The 20,114-nt window shown below is 59.4% G+C and overlaps 5 protein-coding genes across 5 annotated transcripts; 3 read left to right on the top strand and 2 right to left on the bottom strand.

Moving 5' to 3' along the window:
- Positions 1-85: 85 nt before the first annotated feature.
- D7B24_002279 (uncharacterized protein) lies at positions 86-1,251 on the bottom strand (the record flags this gene model as incomplete). The annotated part of the gene is made up of 3 exons (XM_028636491.1): positions 86-514; positions 575-1,041; positions 1,179-1,251. The coding sequence occupies 3 exons, from the start codon at positions 1,249-1,251 to the stop codon at positions 86-88; spliced, it is 969 nt and encodes a 322-aa protein (XP_028491325.1).
- Positions 1,252-2,158: 907 nt separating this feature from the next.
- D7B24_002278 (uncharacterized protein) lies at positions 2,159-3,100 on the top strand (the record flags this gene model as incomplete). Its single annotated transcript, XM_028636490.1, has 1 exon — positions 2,159-3,100. One exon carries the CDS (start codon positions 2,159-2,161, stop codon positions 3,098-3,100), a length of 942 nt encoding a protein of 313 aa, XP_028491324.1.
- A 2,678-nt stretch (positions 3,101-5,778) lies between these two features.
- D7B24_002277 (uncharacterized protein) lies at positions 5,779-7,864 on the top strand (the record flags this gene model as incomplete). The annotated part of the gene is made up of 3 exons (XM_028636489.1): positions 5,779-6,292; positions 6,348-6,724; positions 6,782-7,864. The coding sequence occupies 3 exons, from the start codon at positions 5,779-5,781 to the stop codon at positions 7,862-7,864; spliced, it is 1,974 nt and encodes a 657-aa protein (XP_028491323.1).
- Positions 7,865-8,380: 516 nt separating this feature from the next.
- D7B24_002276 (uncharacterized protein) lies at positions 8,381-9,592 on the bottom strand (the record flags this gene model as incomplete). Its single annotated transcript, XM_028636488.1, has 4 exons — positions 8,381-9,094; positions 9,200-9,284; positions 9,356-9,526; positions 9,588-9,592. The coding sequence occupies 4 exons, from the start codon at positions 9,590-9,592 to the stop codon at positions 8,381-8,383; spliced, it is 975 nt and encodes a 324-aa protein (XP_028491322.1).
- Positions 9,593-10,308: 716 nt separating this feature from the next.
- Positions 10,309-12,597, top strand: ITT1 (translation termination inhibitor protein itt1; the record flags this gene model as incomplete). Its single annotated transcript, XM_028636487.1, has 3 exons — positions 10,309-10,930; positions 10,979-11,044; positions 11,090-12,597. The coding sequence occupies 3 exons, from the start codon at positions 10,309-10,311 to the stop codon at positions 12,595-12,597; spliced, it is 2,196 nt and encodes a 731-aa protein (XP_028491321.1).
- Between the last annotated feature and the right edge of the window lie 7,517 nt (positions 12,598-20,114).

The raw sequence follows: 20,114 nt of genomic DNA, 5'->3' as shown, positions 1-20,114 counted from the left end.
AATTTTTCTTTTCCCGCTATCATCAAGTCGAACATCAACAAATTATGTACACGAAAGCAGCGCTGCAGCAGCACAAATATTAGACTTAGTTGCCAGCGTTGGGCCCGCCGAGCCAGGCCTTCATGGGCCAGGGGTCGAGGACGACCTCGCGGTCCTTGAAGTTGCAGTCGGCGAGCTTGTTGAACCACGTGGCGATGCGAAGCACGGCCTTGGCGATCTGCAGCTCGGCAATGGGCCAGGCGCCCTCGGCGTAGCCGCTCGTGCGCAGGTCCGAGGCGTTGGTGTTCTGGCTGAAGGCGTAGTCGCAGTTCCACTGGTTGGCGTCGCGCGCCCACTCGAGCGGGCAGGCGAGCGGCGTCGAGGGGTCGGTGCAGCTGAGCCAGTCGCGCGTCGGCACAAAGTACGTGTCGGCGCGGATGCGGTCGACCATGTCGCTGAAAAAGGGCTGGATCGTCGTGTTGGGGAAGCCCGTGACGTTGCCGGCGAGCGAGTAGACGATGCGGCCGTCCCAGATCTGGCGGGTGTCAGTACACAAATTCTCTTCTCAACGGTCCACGACGGGAAGACGGCTCACGGCGTGCAGGTTGGTGGTGACGCCGCCAAAGACGACGGGAATGTCGTTGCCGCCGCGCGCGATGCCCGTGACGTGCATGGGCTGCGCAATGTCCATGATGAAGTGGGTGATGAACTTGGCGGCGTTGGCGCACGTGGCGTTGGCGCCGCCGACAAGCTTGCCGTCCTTGACGGAGCGGATGCACGACTTGAGAATCTGCGTCTCGTTGGCGAGCGCGCTGACGATGCAGCCGCCCGACGTGCAGTCGCGGTTGTAGTGCACGTTGCAGAAGCTCGGCGGCTGGTCGGCTGGGTTGATCCAGTGCCATGTCGTTGTGTGCCGGCCCTCGGGCGTGCCGCGGTGCGCGTCGGCCCATGCGCCGATGCGGCCGAGGCTGGCGCCCGACTCGGGCTCGAGGATCTCGCTGAGGATGGCCTTGGCTGCCGGCGAGAGGAACTTTTCGGCCGCGAAGCCAATCTGCTGGTGGACTGGGGGCCTCGAGGTCAGTACGCTGTGCAATTGACGAAGAGGAGACGGGGGGGACCGCAACCGCAGCCGCAACCGCAGCCGCAACCGCAGCCGCAACCGCAGCCGCAGCCGCAGCCGAGAGAGCGTCGCGACTCACTATCAGTGTTCCATGCCAGGCCAGGCGCAGCGAAGGCGCCAACGAGGGCGGCAGCAAAGTGAGAGGCACGCATCGTGACGAGGTCGGGTCTGATTGCTGCTACACGGAGGGGGGGGGGAAGACGAGCGTGGACTAGAGAGAAGGAGAAAAGACCGACCAAGTTCACCTCGGAAGCGACTCCTTCATCTTTATCAACACTTTTTTTCCCCCCTCTGCGCGAAGCCTGTGAGCTGCATGCTATCTCGTGCCGATCCCGCCGTTCCCCACACCAAGACCACATGGGCAAGGCTCCGAATTCGACGGGCCAGTCCCGCCCTGGCCAGATTGTCATCCAAGAGCCTGGGTTGAAGGGGGGCTGGCCTGGCATTTGCGAATGCAGCGGGGAGGATACTGGGGAGAGGGGGAACGGATGACGCCGGGGATTCGCTCGATTCCGGCGTCATTGCCGAAATTGTGGCGCCCCGGCTTGCCGACCTGACTATTTCGGTTAGGACCACTTTCCGGGGTTGGCCCACCCGTGATAACGGAAGATGAGGCGGTGGCTCTTGTCGGCCTTCTCCGGATCACGTGGGATATAGTCACGTGAATATCGTTCAGCTGAGCAGACGGATGAATAGGATGTGGCTCGGGAGCTGAAGCCCTCACCGCTGTATGTATATCAGGCCCTTCGCCTTAGTCAGATGCCGTTGTTCCGACGGTTGAGAGGATGCGAGGCTCAGGACGTGGCGCCCTCACTGCCTCGCCAGGATGCTGCATCGTCAGCGCCAGCACACAGCCTGCCGTCATCACGATGTGAGGCCGCCAGTCTCCCGAATAGTAGAAAACGTGTCTGGATGACCAACTGTGCATTGCTCGTCACAATTTCCGTACCCTTGGAACTTCGGCGGACACTCGCCAACTTTCAACTTTCATGCATACACGCCAAAGCCCGCGTCAGCAAAGTGTACCATCGCCTTCAATTCGAGCCGGGCAGCAGGACAATGGAGGACGCCACCACTTCTCCCGATCCGCTGGGACTTGTCTCGTCGCTCTACGGCCCCGGCACGACCGGCGCCTGGATGCTGTCGGGCCTGGCGCTGCTGCTCTCTTGGTCACTTGAGCGCAAGACAAGCGACGACTGGGTGCTGAGTGCTGACCTCGCTGCATTCCTGCTCATCCCCGCCGTGGCCGCTACCGATATCTTCTATCAGCTGTCTGGAACGTCTGAAGCCTTCCGCGGCGATCCGACCGACACGAAATACTCGGCGCGTCAGATGGCCCTGCAGGCGCCCTTCGTGCTGTGTCATGACTTTGTCGGTGCCGTCAGCCTGCCGTGCGCCTTTATGATTGTCGCCAACCTGCGCGTAGGCGGCCCGCTGCTCAAGGCCCGTCTCGCATGGCTGATCCCCGTTCACGTGTACTGCACGCTTGCAGTCATGGTGGCCTACTCGGCGAACTCGGCGCGAGCTAACTACCAAGTTGTGCCCCTCGGCGGGTGGTCGTTCCACGTCGGCGACGGCCAGCATCTCGTCATCACGATCAGGGCTGCCGAGTTCTTGTTCCATCCGGTGGCATTGTTTGCAGATGGCAAGCTGGTCCGACGATTTGCCGTCTTCAGCTGGGTGAAGAACGGGTTGCCCCACTTGCTTGGCACACTGATCTACTATGTCTTCTGTTGTTGCGACAGCGTATCTGTCATGATCCACTTCGCCATGTATACGGGGCTGATGCCGCAGTCGGCAACGAAACTGGGCGAGCTGGACCAGACGATTGCGCTTGTGGGCGGGTTTCTTGTGCTGGGATCTTCAGTAGGTAGCATCGTGAGGAGCTGGCATCGGCTTCTAGACGATGGGGAGACCATCTGGTCAGTCCTCAGTCGAAGATTGGGTCTGCTGTCTGCCCCGAGCCTGGGCCAGCAAAGCTGGCCTGCTCCACAGAGATAGGCTGTCTGACACGAGAACATCGACGAACTCTGCTCCCGGGCCTCAAGGATTGACCGTGATCGGCGGCTCCATTGCACACGGGACTTTCATATAGAGTAGGCCGTCAGATCATCAAGGATCGACCAGCGGAGCATGAATGCTGGTGAATACCAGTCGTTCTATGCGAAGATGTGTGATGGGCAAGAGGTTTCTCGCCGCGGCATACAAAATAGCAACGACTCACCTGGGAAATGACGACTAGCGCATCACAGGCTATCAAACCGACATGCTTGCTGGAGACAGACCGGGCGTAGGTGAAAGGTTGGAGATCCCAGACACCAGAAAGCTGCTTCGTCCAGCCCCTGACACCCTCCTTGTCCACGAAGGCGGAGCCTCTGGAGCCATCGTCATTCCGCAGCGCAAGCTTCTCTGTGTAAGAGACACCACGTCCTGCCGATAGATAGCCTTGATAGAGGCCACTCACGAATCAGAGGATGGAGAAACACGATGACAAGAGTCAGTCGCCGGCCGGCTCAGCTTGCCTCAGGTAATGGTGCGGTGCTAGCCCGCGCCGAAGCTCATGCCGACTAGAACAACTTCGTTTCAACAGCACAAAGAAGCATCCACTGCGACTGGTCTGTGAGGCGAGACGAGATGATGACAGCTGACGGGGAGGCAGGCCGTAGCCTGTCAGGGCGCGCGGGCTTGCTATCTGGCGGGTGGGATGCCAGTGTGGGGAAAGCCGAGGGGGCTTGTCCGCGCCTCAGTGTGGTTGCAGTGAGCAAGGGAGGACGGCGGGCTAGGTATGGTAGACCGTTCATCCTCACCTGAGGTGACTGACCCCTGGCCAAGGTTTTCTCCTTCTGACACGGGGATTGCTTCACATGGCTGCAAATCGAGGGGAACAGACGAACCGACCTTGGGAAAAGAGCCTCGCTAAGCGCTGCTCCTGAGCGTCCGCTGGCGGGGTCGCGAGGGAGCCTGAATGCAAAATGAAGTAGGTATATTGGGGTCGACTCGACGATTGGACCAGAGGGCAAACATGTGACCGATGTCGAGTTGACATGTCTTGTTTGCGTCGAAATGCCATTCTGAAGATGCTAACTGGATGCTCGCTATCATAAATCAGCTAGCCACGCTGCATCTGGGATGAGTTGCAGAGCTGGCGAGCCAAAGGTTGTAGCCAGATGAAGAGACCAACCAGCAGCATCAGTTGATTCGTGAAGACAAATCCTGAGGCAGGCGACGCCGCCGCCATGGGTGGATGTGGCAGAGCTCTGAAGCAGTGATAGGCTGGCCCCGTCATGTATCGTCCGGAGCGACTTCCTCTGCCCTTTCTCTCTTGAGTAAGGTACCGTACCTTATCAGGTAAGTTGAAGGTAAGTGAGCGAGTGAAAGCCACACGTCAGGTAAGAGCAACGGACCACTACGTAAGGTAGGGTACGGGAGAAGGCGGAGTGGGGGGAAGGGGCAAGGGGCAAGGGGCACGAGGTAGGTTTGATCCACGCCTCGGCAGTCACGACCCTAGGCTCATTCAGGCTTAGCGCTTTGCTTTGTCCCAACCTCACCTCGTCCAGTTCGACTGGGTACAACCAGAACAACAGGGGCCATCGACACGACGAAACTTCAACGTGTTCCATCACTGCGTCAGAGCCTCTCGCCACGTCAATGCCTCTTCCCGGCTCTTTGTCTGCTGCTCAGCTCTCTCCCTCGCTTGCTCGCTCGCACGCCCACTTGGTCGCTCGACAAACCTTTGGTGTAGAGGGGCTCGAACAGAAACCCGGCTTCATCGAGAGGTGGTGCCCTGCAACATCCCACTCGCCCTCCCTGTCGTGCCCAGTCGGTCTTGTGGGCTGGCTGTCAGGAAGCCCTGTCAGCGTACCATGGCGTCTTTGTCGGTTGCCGTCAACGAAATGACGCCCTCGAACAAGGACTCGGCCCCCGGCTCGTGAACCAAGCATCTGCACGTCAGAAGGCCAGACTCCCGCACTAGAGCCTGCTGTGCCTGTCAGCCTACACGCCGCCCACACACCACGTACAGCTCCGTGGTCCAATCGCAGTGCTGCCGTGGCCCCGGGCTTCACCTCGACAGCCTCTCATGCCCGGATCGTGTGGCGGTTTGGCTAACGAGCCGGCTCGCCTCTCGTCCGCGTGGGGCCCAATCCAGATCGCGGGGCCTGTGCCTGGGTCTCTGTGTGCCTCTGTACCCGTTCTCCCCGCGCCTCAGCATCAGCCCGCCACACACAACCGTGAGGTACTTGGTATCGCCGCCTGTACGTTGACCTTGTAGACACGGCTCGGTACCCCGTCCCCAGAGCAGCGTCTGCCGCTCTCGCTATTCATAGGCCCCAAGCCAGGCCTAGCGGCGGTTCAGGGTCTGTTTCGTCCCATCCATGGTCCCGTCCTCCAGGTCCGCCGTTTTCTCAGTGTTCCCTCGCTCTTGACTATGGCCTGGCCCTCGCTCGTCACAGCTTGATTCTTCTCCTCTCTCATCCCATCCTCCATCCACTCGTTCAATTTCCTTCCCGTCATCTCCCTTTATTTTCTCTCCGCCACGCCAATCTACCAGACACAGGCGTTCCCACACGACAACGCAACGTTCATGGCTTGGATGGTTTCCGCTACCAACTGATATTTGGCTTCGTCGCGGCTGGTCGCCTACGCTCTTTTAATATCGACAGCCTGCCGTCTTCGCCAATATGGACTCCTGGGGCTGGATGAATCCCCATAACGACCTCTGGGCGCGGGACGACGGCAGTGCTAATGGCATCGGCAACACGAATGGCGGCTCGTCCAACTCCTTCGCCGGCCAGAACAACGACACCTCCCAGGCCGCCCTCATCAACGAGTTTCGATTCGCCGCCGCCAAGTCTATCCGCACGTCTGTCATCATCCTCGCCGCCTTCAATGTCGTCGCCGCCTTCGCCACCGCCGTCGGCATCATCTGGCACAGCTACGCCACGAAGAAGCGGAAGGATCCGAGATTCAAGTTCTTGTGCGTGGGCATCCATGGCAGAGCCATGGGAGGTCTTGTCAAGCTAACGTTCGCCAGGGCCTGCGGGTTCACCTTCGTCGCGCCAGCAGAGACGTTTCCCCTCGTCTTGTCCGTCGGCATTATCGTCCAGGGCATTACATTCGCCGTCGCACAGTCGACAGGTCTCAAGTCCATGTTGATCCTGGGCTGTACCACTACTTCTCAGATGATGTTGCCTGGTCCGTCGATACACTCACCGTCGTCATGCAATCTGTTTGCTAATACTCTCTTCAGCGGTTTTCATCGTCCCTTATATTCAATTTGTCTTTGGCCTCGAGGTCACCTCACGGGCATTACGACAGCAGCCGTTCGCAGGTCGGGGCAAATGGACTGTCGCTGGTTGCCTTGCCATTGTTGGCACCCTACTGCTTATGACCTTTGTCGTCACGCTTTTCATTCGTCCTCCCAACTTTTGCTTTGGCTCCTTGTTCTGGTTTGTCCAGCGCTGGAAGGCTGGCGTCTTCATCCTCCTCATCATCATTGCCGCGACGCTCCTCGTCTGCACTGTCATCATTGCCTGGCGGCTGCACAACAACTGCCAGATCGAGGAGTCTGAGCGTGTGGCGGCCTCAAGGATGGTCTACTACTTGACCATGGCCATCATCTCTACCGTATGTTTGTTGTTCCGTTTGCCACCTGGATAACACGCGATTCTTACAAGCGCACAGGTCTTCATGATTCCCTTCTTCTATACCATCGTATTCAACGATCTTCGGACTGCCGGCTCGCAGCCCCTGAATCTTTCCATGATCGCCTCCGTCGTCGCCAACCTGTCCGGTCTTCTCACAGGTGGCTTGCATCTGTTCCTCCGCGCCAATTGCCTCGCCACGATCGGTGCCCGTGAGCAGTGCGAAAAAGACCGCAGGAAGCTCAAGGAAGGCATCCGAGTTTGGCCAGGTGATTACGATTACAATTCGAACGCCGGCTCGCCATCTCGATCACGGGCGCCTGAGCGCCTGGACAGCAGCGTGGCGTATGGTAAGACGGAGGAAGAGCGCATCGAGAGTCCGACCGGCACACCAACCTATGACAGCCGCAACGCCCCTCGCCTGCCTGCTCTGCGGACCCCGACCATCCCGTCTGGCCCGACGATCGTCGAGCCGACACCGCCCGCATCCACACTCCAGGTCATCAAGGACCAGATCCGCAAGTCTACCTACTCGCTTTTCCCTCGCGACAGCAGCGGCGCACGGTCCTTCACCCTTCTTCCCGCGACAACATACTCGCCCAACGCAACGACGCCCCGTGGTGAGAAGTTCATTGACAACGACGATGACATGCAGTCGCTCGTGCCCCCACCACTAGTTCACGCTGGCGGTGTCCGCCACCGCCGCGATTCCTCCATGCACTCCCATGCCACGGTGCAGATCGGCTTACGTTTCTCCAACGCCGAGGACGCACCAGCTCTCGACTCTCGCTACTTCCGGGATAGCGAAGAGATTCACGTGCTCGGCTGCCCGCTGGAGCGAGAGAAGGACGCATCCAAGCGGCCGAGCCCGCTGAACGCGGCTGCCACCGACAACTATGACGGCAAGTCGACACTCATCGGCTCGTCGGCGGCGCGCGACTCGGGCCCGACACTCAATTCGGCCGTGTACACGCCGTACAGCCCCAAATCGCGCATCACGAGCCCGAAGGGTGTGGGCTTTGACACACCGAAGCGCATGGCCAGCCCACAACGGGCCGGCAAGGAGAGGTGCTACAAGCCCAACTGCAACTGCGACCTGCTGCACAAGCCCGACTGGATCTAGTGGGCAAGCGTGCGGGCTAGTATGAGGGCGTAAGAGACAGAGATGGTGTGCTGTGTTGATTACATTGGCAAGGAGTTTGTGGGAGAGGAGAGAACATTTCATGACACATATATGGCCCTTTTTTTTCGTAGACGGCGTGGGCCGTCTTGTTTTTACACTCTCCTTCTGTGACGGCAGAAATCTGATACCTATATGACTGGGACGGTCGACGCTGGGTTTGGTGAAGTTGGTATTTCAGGCGTGTGTGTGTGAGTGTGTTTGTGACCGAGCGAGTAAGAGACGGACACGAAAAGTCGGCAAGAGAGGGGTTGGGGATTTTCCACTGAGGATGGGCTAGAGCATGGCCTCTGCATATTTCTAGGTACCTTTCTTGAATGCAAGACGGGCTCAGCATGAACATGTGCAGTCGGTGATGATTATGGCGGCACGGTGGATTGCAACTCCATACGTTGCTCGGTCGTGCATGTTTTCTATTCTTTGGGGGGGGTTCTTTCTCCAGTTTCGACTCGATCGCCCTCACCTCTTCTTGGCCTTCTCCTGGCGGACCAGCGCGTCGTCCTCACGCAGGCGCTTCTCCTCCCAGCGCTCCCAGCCGGCCTGGCAAAAGTCCTCCTCGAGCAGCAGGTCGCGGACGCGGAACCAGCGCACAACGGGCCACCGCAGGACCCAGGCGAGGAGGCCGACGTCGCGGGCGTGGGTTGTGGCGGCGAACCAGGCGACGGCGCAGGCGGCGCCGGCGGCGAGGCCGATGAGGACCTGCTTCGTCGTGTGGTAGCCGAGGTAGACCCTGCTCCAGGCGACGGCGGCGGCGGTGGCGACGGCGACGAGGGCGGCGACGGCGCGTTCGACGCGGGACAGGGCGCGCGAGCGGTAGGGCGGGCTGCTGCTGTTGCGGCTGTTGTTGTTGCTGTCGTCTGTCGCGGTCTGTCGAGCGGGCGGCCCGCGGTGGCGGACAAAGAGGAAGAGGACGAGGTAGAGGGCCCAGAAGGCGACGAACTGGGCGTGGGACGAGGGCATGCCGTAGCCCTTGCCGTGGATGCGGCGGGGGCGGTCCTCCTTGATGAGGCGCTTCAGGGCAAAGTTGACGGCTTCGCAGGCGAGCTGGCCGGCGAACATGAGGGCGACCTCGGCCTCGCGCGAGGCAAAGGCCAGGGTCGCGTAGACGATGCAGAGGGCCTGCGGCAGGAGGGCGAGCCAGGCGCAGACGAGGGAGAGGGGGTCGGAGGGGTCCTACGGTGCGGCGCGTCAGCTTCACGCGGTTCGTACAGAGCTGCAGGAAAAAGGTCTGCAGAGGGGGCAGAGGGGCCTGCACGAAGCGGAGAGGGCACGGCATACATAGTAGACGTGGGTCAGGGACAGCGAGGCGAGGGGTCGCGTGTCATCCATGGTCGTGGCGGCGGCGGCGGCAGCAGCGGCAGCCCTGTGGGTAGAGAGGGAGCGACGGGGTGTGTCGGCGGTCGGAGGCCTATGATCAGAGGCCTAACGATCAACCCCTCTCCGAATGGAGGACGGTAGCTTAGGCAGAGGAGAGTTGGACGGTCAATGGGAGGCAGGCGTGGCGGTGGTGGTCGAGGGTCGAGGCCACGATGTCGAGTCTTGGGCGTCTTTGGCGTCTTTGGCCTCGAGACGAGACATGTGACGCCAGTGGCACCTTCCCAGGGTCTGGGTCTGGTTCTGGGTGTGGGGAGGTCAGGAACGACTGGAGATGCTGACATAATCGCACACCATTCGTGGCTTCCAGGCGTCAGCACCTCCCTCGCTGTGCTACCGGGCAGGTGCTCCCTCGTGGGGCTACTGGCAGGTGCTGCCCGGTAGGTAAGACGTCAGGTACGGTGGCAGGTACTGAGGCAGGTGCTGAGGCCCTGCTCAGGCCTCATCGTGCTCTCGGCGAGGCGGCGAAAGAGTCATCCCACGACCTCTTGTCCGCCACCACTTTCTGGAGCACGCCGTCTGGAAGCAAAGGGCGGCGCAGAGAAGGGAGCGAAAGGTATAGAACAGGATGACACGATCGACCGCCATCTCGCCGCTCCGAGATTCTCGATTCCATCTCAGGGCAGCCAGAACGAGCCATTGGGCGCCTTTTCGAACCCTGGCTGCGTGAGTGTGGGTTGTCGACCCGACCGACGAATCTCGCCTCAACGCCACTACTTGGTACATGACTACTCAGTGCATCACTGCTGGTACATGACTGCTCAGTGCCTCACTGCTGGTACATGACTACTCAGTACATCCACCTCAACTCATCATCACCTCAGCACAGACAACACAACGCTTCGCTCATGATTTGACTACCACTGCCTTCACGCGCAAACAACTCATTCGCATCTGCATCTGCATCTGCATCTGCATTACAGTACATCTCTTCATCTATGCATATCCAGACGACAGCCTCGTTATGATCTCGCCGCCCCAGACGCCACATCAACACCAACACCACCACCACCATGGACGATGACCATGGCGCCGACGAGCGCTACATCGAGCTCGAAACCCTCGAGGCCATCTTCCCCGAGATTCAGAAACACATGCCCGCCCCCGCCACGCCGACGAGCCTCGAGTTCTCTCTCGAGCTCCCCGTCCATCCCGCCAACCCCGTCACCGTGCTCTTCCCCGCCGCCTCGGACCCGGCCAACCCTCTCACCACCCAGGATGCCACCACCTCCGCCGCCACTGCTGCGACCGCCCAGACCGGCGACGGCCCCGTCGACTCGCACGAGCTCGTCCATCTGCCCGCCGTCCTCCTGCGCATCGCCCTGCCGCCGGGCTACCCCGCCGAGCAGCCCCCCGCCGTCGCCATCACCACGACGCCGCCCTGGCTGACCCCGGAGACGGTCGAGAAGCTCGAGCGCGACGGGCCCCGTATGTGGGCCGATGCCGGCCGCAACCTGGTCGCCTTTGACTACATCGACCACGTCCAGCAGGCCGCTGACGCTGTCTTCCAGATGATTGACGCCGCCGGCACGCTCCGCATCGACCCCTCGCACAAGCTCGCCATTCTCGACTACGACATTCAGGCCCGCCGCGCTGCCTTCGCGCGCGAGACGTTCGACTGCGGCATCTGTCTCGGTGAGGATGCCCCCTCTCCCCTCCCATGCGCGAATTTTTATAATTCAGATGTCACTGCACTTGGTGTACATGCCCGTCTTCCTGCTGCCGACCTGATCTCGCCAGCGTGTGACAGTGCTCTGGACGGGGTAGTGAATCACGACTGCTAACATTGCGCAGAGCCCAAAAAAGGCGCCGTCTGCCACCAGATGCTCGACTGTCGTCACGTCTTCTGCGCCGCCTGCCTCCTGGACTTTTACGCCACCGCCATCACCGAGGGCGACCTCGCCACCGTGCGATGCCTCGCCCCCAGCTGTGCCAAAGACCGCGCTGCTGCCGCTGATCGTCCTGCTGGCGGTCCTGCTGGCGGTCCTGCTGCCGCACGCACCGCCGCCGCCAAGAAGAAGAAAAGGGTGAAGACCTTCATCAGCCCGAGCGAGCTCCTCCAGATGGGCCTCTCCCAGGAGCTCGTCACCCGCTACGTTACCCTCATGTACAAGACGGAGCTCGAGTCGGACAAGAACACCATCTATTGCCCTCGCTCCTGGTGCGAAGGCGCCGCCCGCTCCAAGAAGCACAAGAAGCCTTCCGGTCTCGAGCTGGGTGAGGCGTCTGACGACTCGGACGACGCCGACGCCGACGCGGAAGCCGACGGCGGCGCCACCACGAAGCAGAAGAAAAAGAAGAAGAAGAAGAAGAAAGCCGCATATGACCCCGCCGATCTGCTGTCTATCTGCGAGGAGTGCGGCTTCGCTTTTTGCAGCCGGTGCTGCCAGTCCTGGCACGGCGAGTTCGTCTCGTGCATGCCTCCACGCGACACGGGCGAGCTCTCCGCCGAGGAGCAGGCCTCAATAGACTACCTCAAGCTGCACTCTACGCCCTGTCCCACCTGCGCTGCCCCAGCGCAGAAAACCCATGGCTGCAACCACATGATCTGCTTCCGGTGCAACTCGCACTTTTGCTACCTGTGCTCGGCCTGGCTCGACCCCGCCAACCCGTACCAGCACTTCAATGAGCAGCCGGGCGGGAAGCGCACCTCGTGCTACATGCGCCTGTGGGAACTCGAGGAGGGTGACGGAGACGACGTCGGCTACGGTTTTGCAGGCGGCGCCGGTGGTGACCAGGCTGCCGTGCAACCGCCTGCTGCTGTTCTACCAGACGACGTTGACGTACCGCCAGTCCTTGACGACGACCCAGACGGCCATGACGAAAGCGACAGCGACAGTGACGATGGGCGGGAGGCCAATGACCAGGCCCCACGAGACAACGTCCCGGGCGCTGTGGCGCGCGAAGGCCCTCTCGTCCTGCGCATCGGCGGAGACCCCCAACCGCGCGTCGCCGTCCCTCCTCCTGCACCTCAGGCGCCGCCGCCGCCGCCAGGCCGCGGTCGAGGCGGCCATCACGGCGCGAACCAAGCTCGCGGGGGGCGTGGAAATGGGCATGGACCTGGACGTGGCAACAACAGAGGCGCCGGTGTGCGCGCTGGTCCTCGACCGAACGGGGCCCAAGAACGCGCGGGAGGAAACATGCCTCGCCGCATCCCCGTCAGACACGGAGATGGGGCCGACGAGATGAATCCGCAGGACGCAGCCTGGGTCAGGAACTTTGTCCAGATGGCCCTGGCCGACGTCGAGGACGACAGTGACGGGGAAGCTGACGACCTTGTGCTGTTCGCCATGGCTCAATGACCTTGGCCACCGAGATATGCGCACCACCACTGACTGACCGACCCTTTACGCAAACCGGAATACGGGGAATGGAACACGCTGCCGTCAGGTCGCAGGTGAACCGAGGGCGGCACTCAAAAGAAAACAGGCTCAATCCCCGCTCTCCACCCCTTCCACGTCTCCCCCTCGCCCCTCCCCCTGAATGCGTTGTTCTGTGGTGTGTCCTCGTACGATTCTGTGATCCGGGAACGCTCCGTTCTGCGCAGGACCGGTGTGATTCCCAAGTCTGTCCTGTCTCGAGCACATGCACACTCCCTACGTACCTGATGGGTAGCAGCCGTGGCTCTCGCACCCCGCCTGCGCAGGGGCGCAAGCAATGACTGTCTGCCGGTGGGCCTCCCGAATGGCACAACCCTGAGCGGCCTGTGGAGGGGGAGGAGGGGGCAAGGGCAGGCTTGATTCGATGGTGGTGGAGGCTCGCCGCCCGTTCGATGACACCCTCCTTCATCCTACGAATCAGCGTGGCAGCTGCCGCAGGTCTCGACCAGCCGCCCCAATCGATTCTTGGACGCAACAGGACCAGGAGGATCTTGACGGCAACCGCAATAGGCGTAGCTGGGCCCTTCTCTCCCGATAGCTTCAGGCCAGGTGTCCGTACTCGAAAGAGAGATAATGGTCAGAACGAGCTGCTTGCAGAAAGCGGATGCAGGCTGTACCGTACCGAACCTTCCCTTGGGTCAACAGAACCACGGACGTGCGTTCCTCTGGCTCGGCTCCGTACTCCGGGCAATCAGCCATCCAGGGTCGCGAACGAGACGGTAATCAAATATGTTGGGCCGTGTGTTGTGCCGTGTGTTGAGTCAGGGATGAGTCCTTGCGTATGGGGGCGGTCCTGGAGCTCGCAACCCGTTTCCGTTCCCCGGTGACAAGTACCGGAAGATTAGAGTCCACGACCGTCCACATATTCTGCAGAGTCGAGGTAGAAACATTGGCGAGGTATCGATGACCATAAAACGAGCTTCAGAAATATAGGAAGGGGTATCCCTGCTTGAATCATCGTGATGCGCACCAGGTCTTTCACGACCTTCCTCTTGAAGATACTCGCGCCTTGGAAGCGTCCAGAGGAGCCAGGAGGACCCCGATCAAAACCTCGTAGGAGACTCGCCACCTCCCAGGAACAGCGCTGCACCACACTGTGCAGTACAGTAGCATGGCGATTCGCGAACGACACTGATGAAGGGTGGCCAACCCCAAAACGTCCCTCCCGTATGTTGGCGACGAACCCAGGACAGGCTTGGACACTCCACTTACAGAGGCATGGTGCCGGTCGGAGAAAACCCCCAGATTCGATGCAACTCTGCCCTTCCCCCTCTCGGTAGCCATCCGCCGCCTCCTTACCATACAAGAGATGAGAGAGATGGCCTCACGTAGGGCCAGGAAGAGGGAGCCGCCGTCGTCTGGGATCAGGGCATAGACTCGCGGGCCTGACCCTGTCTTCGCCGGCCGCGGAAGTTGTCGCCGTCTGACCAAGATCGCCTCGAACCTGAGCCCTGGTGTACATACAGTACTGTAGACGCATGCAGCGTCCTTTCTTCTTGGGGGGGCAGGTCCCTCTCGTATGCGGCAGTTGGGCCACTGCTTGGTGATATGATATGGCATGCAGGAGATGACAACTGGGTGCTGAGCCGCCAGTCGCATCTCTGCAAAGTGTGATCGCCCCCCCCCCCCCCGGGCCCGCTTGCATTCAGGGCAAAATACCAGGGAGAGTGCGGCCGCTATGGCTCTGGATGTGCAAACGCTGCTGTTTCCCTCCCATCGTCGCTTATCGATGGTAATTTTCCGATGCTGTTGAGAGGAGCTGAAGCGTTGAGCCGAAGAGCGGTGTCGTTCGTTGGGCTCTCCAGCCGGACATTCGTCACGCAGCGACTCGGGTCTTGAAGCGATCCCCAAGACTGTCTGGTCTTCTGCCCAAACCGAGACACGATACGGCTCAACTACCGAGCGCAGGTCCGCTGAGCCATGTGTCAGTGAGACAAAAGGCCACGAGGCGTGCTTGGGAGAACCATAACCAGGAAGGCAGCAGGGCCCTGTAAAGCCCCCAGCAGAAACCCTCTCCTATACCGACACCATCTAATGCCCACATGTGAAGACACACCAGCCCAGCATCTGCGCCATCATAACAACGAGGTCGCCAGCAGAGGGGGGTCCGGCCTGTCTGCCCGACAATTAAGCGTAGCATTCCAAAAGCTTCGCCTTCGGACCGGATACACCGCCGTCGACCTGAGGCTATGGATCTTCGTGAGCAACGGAGAGCGACCTGAGACTGAAGATCCTCCTTTCTGCCAAGGCTGATCGATGATGCAAGGGCAGTCTACGCTCTGTGCACCGAGTCGCCTCTGCCGCGCGCAGCTCTCGATCAGGTTGCATGCACAACTGGTGTATACACTAGCATGCATCGAGGTTGCGAGCTACCGCGATGACGAGCCAGCCACCAGACTTCCTGTCCTTGTGCAGTGACTTGCGTTCATGGGCTTACAGGCACATCACCGTATAACCCACTAGCCTGGGAGATGAAGGGAACGGTAGAATGAGAGAGCAGAGGGCGGACGGGAAAGGTTGGATGCGCCCTTGTGCGGCGGACTTCAGCCTTAGGAGAAGAGAAGTACCTTCACGAGGTAGGGCAAGATGTCATGAACCCCGTCTTGCTGTCGCTCTCCTGATGTGGTCCTCAGAATGCCACGGGGCTCGCCCGGGCTGGTTCTGGGCCGTTATATGATGCAACTCGGTCACTCGAGTTGTTTCATTCTGCATAATTCATCGGACGCCTAGCTCCATCACCATGGGAAATGGGAGACGTCACCGGTCTTGATTCTTCACCGAGGGAGGACGTTTGGGTACGGTCCGCCTGCCAACCAGCCTCAGAGTATTTGCCGTGGACTTAACACAGCACCTATAGCCTTGAAACAACCAGGTCCACAACAGCATTTCATTGAGCCAACCAGGGGTATCGAGACCTTGGAATTAGGCGCGTTGGAGGAATCAAAAGCCCACCGGGCCTGAACTCTGAAAGGGGTGAGCTAGTTGCTAGTGTACCAAAGTTTGGCAGCCAAACAATGCATCCTGTGTGTGTGGCTGGTCGACAGGTCGAACGAATCAAGGTGTGCAGCCATTACGGAGGCCATCCCATTTTGGTGGGCTGCCACACACAGACAGCAGCGCAGAGAATCAACCAAGGAGTGAAGGCCTGGAACATTAGCAGCTTGGGGAACGGCTCTCCCTGTAACGGCTCGGCCGAGCAGCAGCCGCGCTTGGGGCTTGATGTCTGCAGGTAGAAACCCAAAGTCTGGCAGGTTTCGCTGAGTCCTGGCGAATCTGGATGGGCGAGATCTCATATAATTAATATCTTCAGGCTAAACTGTCGACAGCGGCACATTTAGTTATGTGAATATGCTTGGCCGCCGCCTCTGCGAAAGTGACTGGGATAGCCGAACAGCCCACCCCCGGTCACACGCAAATCTAGAAGAGTCTTTGCGCCGCATCAGAAAGGAAGGCGTTTGGTTGATGATCCCCAAATGGGGAGGACCGAACAAGATTGGCATTGGGTCAGTCATGGCCAATATCGATGCGTGAATTTTGACAGCAGCAGTCGAGGCCACTTGCAACATGTGCTATCGCATGCGCCAAAGCAATGCCAGCCATACCTTCATCTCGCAGTTGAAGCCCTATCAGAAACCTCCGAAGTAGATCGTCATGCAGGCCCCGGGCGACCGCCTGACTATTGCAGCTTCGGCAACGGACAATTACCTGGTATGGAAATGACTCGGGTCCTGCTTCTGAACTCGGACAGCATTGCGCATTGTAAGGCGATTCTGACGACGTGATCTCCGGTTCCCGAGATATTTAGGCAATCGCAACCTTGTGTCTTGTGATGGTTCGGCCGAGTCTAGCATTTGGCAGGAAAACTGGGCTACAGGGATCATGACGATCTGTCCTACCATCGCGATGGTCAAGACAAACAGCACGTGTTGGTAGGTAGCAGCGTGGGATGACGAGGTAGTCTGCCAGGCATGGAAACCACGATCTCATCAGACCAGCCTCTTAAAGGCCAGTGATGCTTGTCCCCTTGGTCCGCAATACAGTCCATGGGGTGTGCTGACCCACACCCGCTTGCCGATCTCGCTGAAAGAGTCAGATTAGCAATGGCATATTGTTTTTCTACTTACCATCACGTCTCTCAATTGTTTTTTCACGACATATGCAAACTGCCAGCAGCTTGCGCCCGCCCTGAGCGCGACAGCGTCCATGAACCAAGCTCGCAGCCGCTTGGACCTCTGGGTCCGCTCACGTCGTTGATCAGCGTCATGTCCTCCGACGCCATGGCTGAGTCAACTCTGACAAGTCGCCCATCAGTCCATTCGCGTGCAAGGAAAACAAGCTAAGATCACCACCCGTAATCCCAGCACGAACCTGGAGGTGGGGCCCATTCAAGGGGGGCTGCCAGGAGCCTGGTGTTCAATCCCCAGAGGACGTGATGCATTGACGACAAGCCCTGTACTCATGATTGCCCTTCTTGACATGAGGTGGACAAGACGTGGTTTTTAGGGAAGGAGCAACAGGGTTCAAACTCTCAATAAGGCGCTTGTCATCGATAGAAGCGGAGATCGACGTCCAAAAGGAGTCTGCCGTGCCGGAGCAGGTACCTAGATGAAAGCTGGGCGGTCAACGAATACAGAATGCTGTTCAGGACCCGGAGAAATGCTCTTCAATATGCCAGGGGGCGGGCATCCTCGGCAACAGCGGTTCGCAGCCGAGGAAACATTGAGGCGCTGTGGTACATTTTGTTTCGGGTTACATCCTCTTGCTGCGAAGACTGGGGTTCGAAAGAGGAGGTTTGTTTTGAATCGCATGCTTGACAACAGAAACAGCGCTGCTGCGAGGAATAAATGTCAAAGGGAAGGTCAGTGATACAGCGGTTCTCAACATATTCCTCCTTGGAATCCACCGACACTCCACCCGTAGTCTCATTCTTGATTTTGTTCGCCTTTGTTCGAGAGACGAAGAAAGTTACTCAAGCTGGCCGCACGACCTCGCCTGCATAAATTTTGAACAGGTTTATGTGAAAGAGATCAGAGATACATGGGCGTTAGTCGCTGCAGGGCGATCCACAGAACGATGATGGTATTGGGGGGGGCCCACTTCGCCAGGGGGTGGCTCTCCTGGCTGCTAGGCTATAACGACCTGCAGATATAGCCCACTAGAGCATTTACTGTGGTCATGGATGCTTAAGGGATAATTTCGGCCTCGAATCCACAAATGATGCATGGCGGCGACCAAGGTCTTGTCGAGTGCGCCTGATGTTGGCATCGCGGACTGGGCAGCTTAAGTAGGAAGGATGGTCCTGGTGTCAGCGGACACGGATCGGCTGACATTAGAATAAGCGTTGATACTAGTGCATCCGAAATTGGGATGTTTCGATCGTCGTCTGTCGTGATTGAAACAGGATTTGCCGTTCCCCACAGGTGATGTTTGCTCATTAGGATGGATGATTTGAGAGAGAGGCGCAACAGGTACATATGTACATGTACAGCAGAGGACTCGGCTAGGCTGTGTGTAGGGCGAAGGCGGCTCGAGCTGGGGCGCGAACGGGACATCGACCGGGAGCTAGCCATGATGAGCCGGCCGCCTGCGCGACTCGAATAGTTGAATGCCAAGTGCGGATGAAGGGGAGATATGCGGGTGTGCATCCAGTACAGAGGTGCAAGATTGTGCAAGAAGACTTCGCGGAACCGGCAGCCCCCTGGAAGTAGGTATGGAAAGAACAGGAACCGCCTCTCCGTACGAATACTTGGTACTTGCAGTGCGGCAGCGATGTGGGCGCGAAGAGAGGGTCTGAGAGTTTGACAGGAGGCGATGGATGGCTGGGGCTGCTGGGGAACCGGCCTGGTCTGCCTAGGGGGCAGGGCAAGGTGGCCAGAGCCAGGGAGGTCGAGCGGGCGTTGGAGGGATTCTGCTGGATCGGGATTTGTGCCTGGAAAGCTCTGATCGCCTGGCACACCCGCAAGACCCGTAACGTTCGAGGGACCGGCACATGTACCCATCAGACGGGCGGTCTTTGGAGCCTGTGCGCACTGGCGTGTTTGCGGGGCCACTGCCAATTGGGCGGATACCTTGCAGTTCTGCGGCCGTTATCCGTCCAAGCCGAGTGATTTCGTCCAGTGGAACTATCGTGCTTTCGCTCTCTGGTTGCAGACTTGGGGGGAGGGAGGGGGAATGCGGCAGGGACGAGACGTCAAGGCCAAACGGCGGATATGTCTGCCAGCGGGCATGGCCATGGCCGCACTCTGGTCGCCGTGGAGAGATATCCATGTCGGATTCGGACGCCAGTGGAGACCAAATATTCGAAGCATTGTCGTCGTGGATGACGAAGAGGGGGTGGACCACCCCCCACCCCGCCTGTCTTAGAGCTCCGTCGTTGGCCAGTCAGTATCCCTCGCACAAACTCACTGGGCTATCAGGCCAGGCTGCGAGGGCAGACCGGGGAAGGTGATGGATGGCGGGCAAGTTTGCATATGCAGGCATCGTGGAGGCGCGGGGCCCTACGCAGGTAACTCCCAGTTGAGCTGGCCTGTGAAGAATGCATGCGCTGCAAGGTGCTGGGATCAGCCAGGGGCGGGGGGCGGGGGGCGCGCTCCAACGAGTTCTGGTCACGATGCTGGGCCTTGAGCAGGTTGGAGGTCTGGATCGGCGAGGTGTTGCTGGGTGTGCCGTGTGCAGTGTGCCGTGTGCTGTTGCAGCTTGCGGTGAACAAAAGGCAAGTGACGGGACAGGGCTGCCAATATCAAAGGGCTGGACTCGGCTGAATTCATTGTGATGTGAAGAGATGCGGTAAACATGCAGGCGGGAGATGCAAAGGCCGGCGCAGACGCAATGCAGACAAGGTGTCTGTCTGCTGAAGACAGCAAGAGCAACGGAAACCCACACTGTTCAACCTCTTTCTTGTCTGCTGTAAACATGGCAGGCGCATGGCGCGCACGAGTCACCTACTTTCTCTTCCTTCCGAAATGTCGCGCGCTCCATTCCGAGCTATCGATCGCCTTGCCGACGGACGCCGGGTTGTTCTTTCCCCTTCAGACATGCTTCGTCTACACCTGAAATAGACGTTCCTGCTATAATCTTCTATAACCTGCTATAACCTCTACCTGCCTCACCTTACAGGTGCCTACCTAAACTTACTTACCTTCCGATATACCTGCTGCCACATACATATACATGTACATGCCCAACAGGGCTCCGAACGGGGGCCTCTGGACCCATCGATTCACTAGCAGGTTCCACCTGACACTGTTCCTGACGGGGTTGTCCCCGTTGCACCTTCTCTTCCCTGGTCTTCCCCTCGACCACTGGCTGTAAGTCAGCTGACTCGCCGTCAAACAACGCTCATCTCCCAGAGAGTTGTGATCCAGGAGCAAGGAGACGGAACGCACGAGCACACAACAGAAAGGCCCTCCTTCACGACACCAGCAACCCCACTCGCTTCT

The sequence above is a fragment of the Verticillium nonalfalfae genome (genome assembly GCF_003724135.2).
Source record: "Verticillium nonalfalfae strain VnAa140/NRRL 66861 chromosome Unknown scaffold_153, whole genome shotgun sequence".
NCBI classification, from domain to species: domain Eukaryota; kingdom Fungi; phylum Ascomycota; class Sordariomycetes; order Glomerellales; family Plectosphaerellaceae; genus Verticillium; species Verticillium nonalfalfae.
The sequence above is the reverse complement of the archived record's forward strand: the minus strand, read 5'-3'. Positions and strand labels throughout refer to the sequence as shown.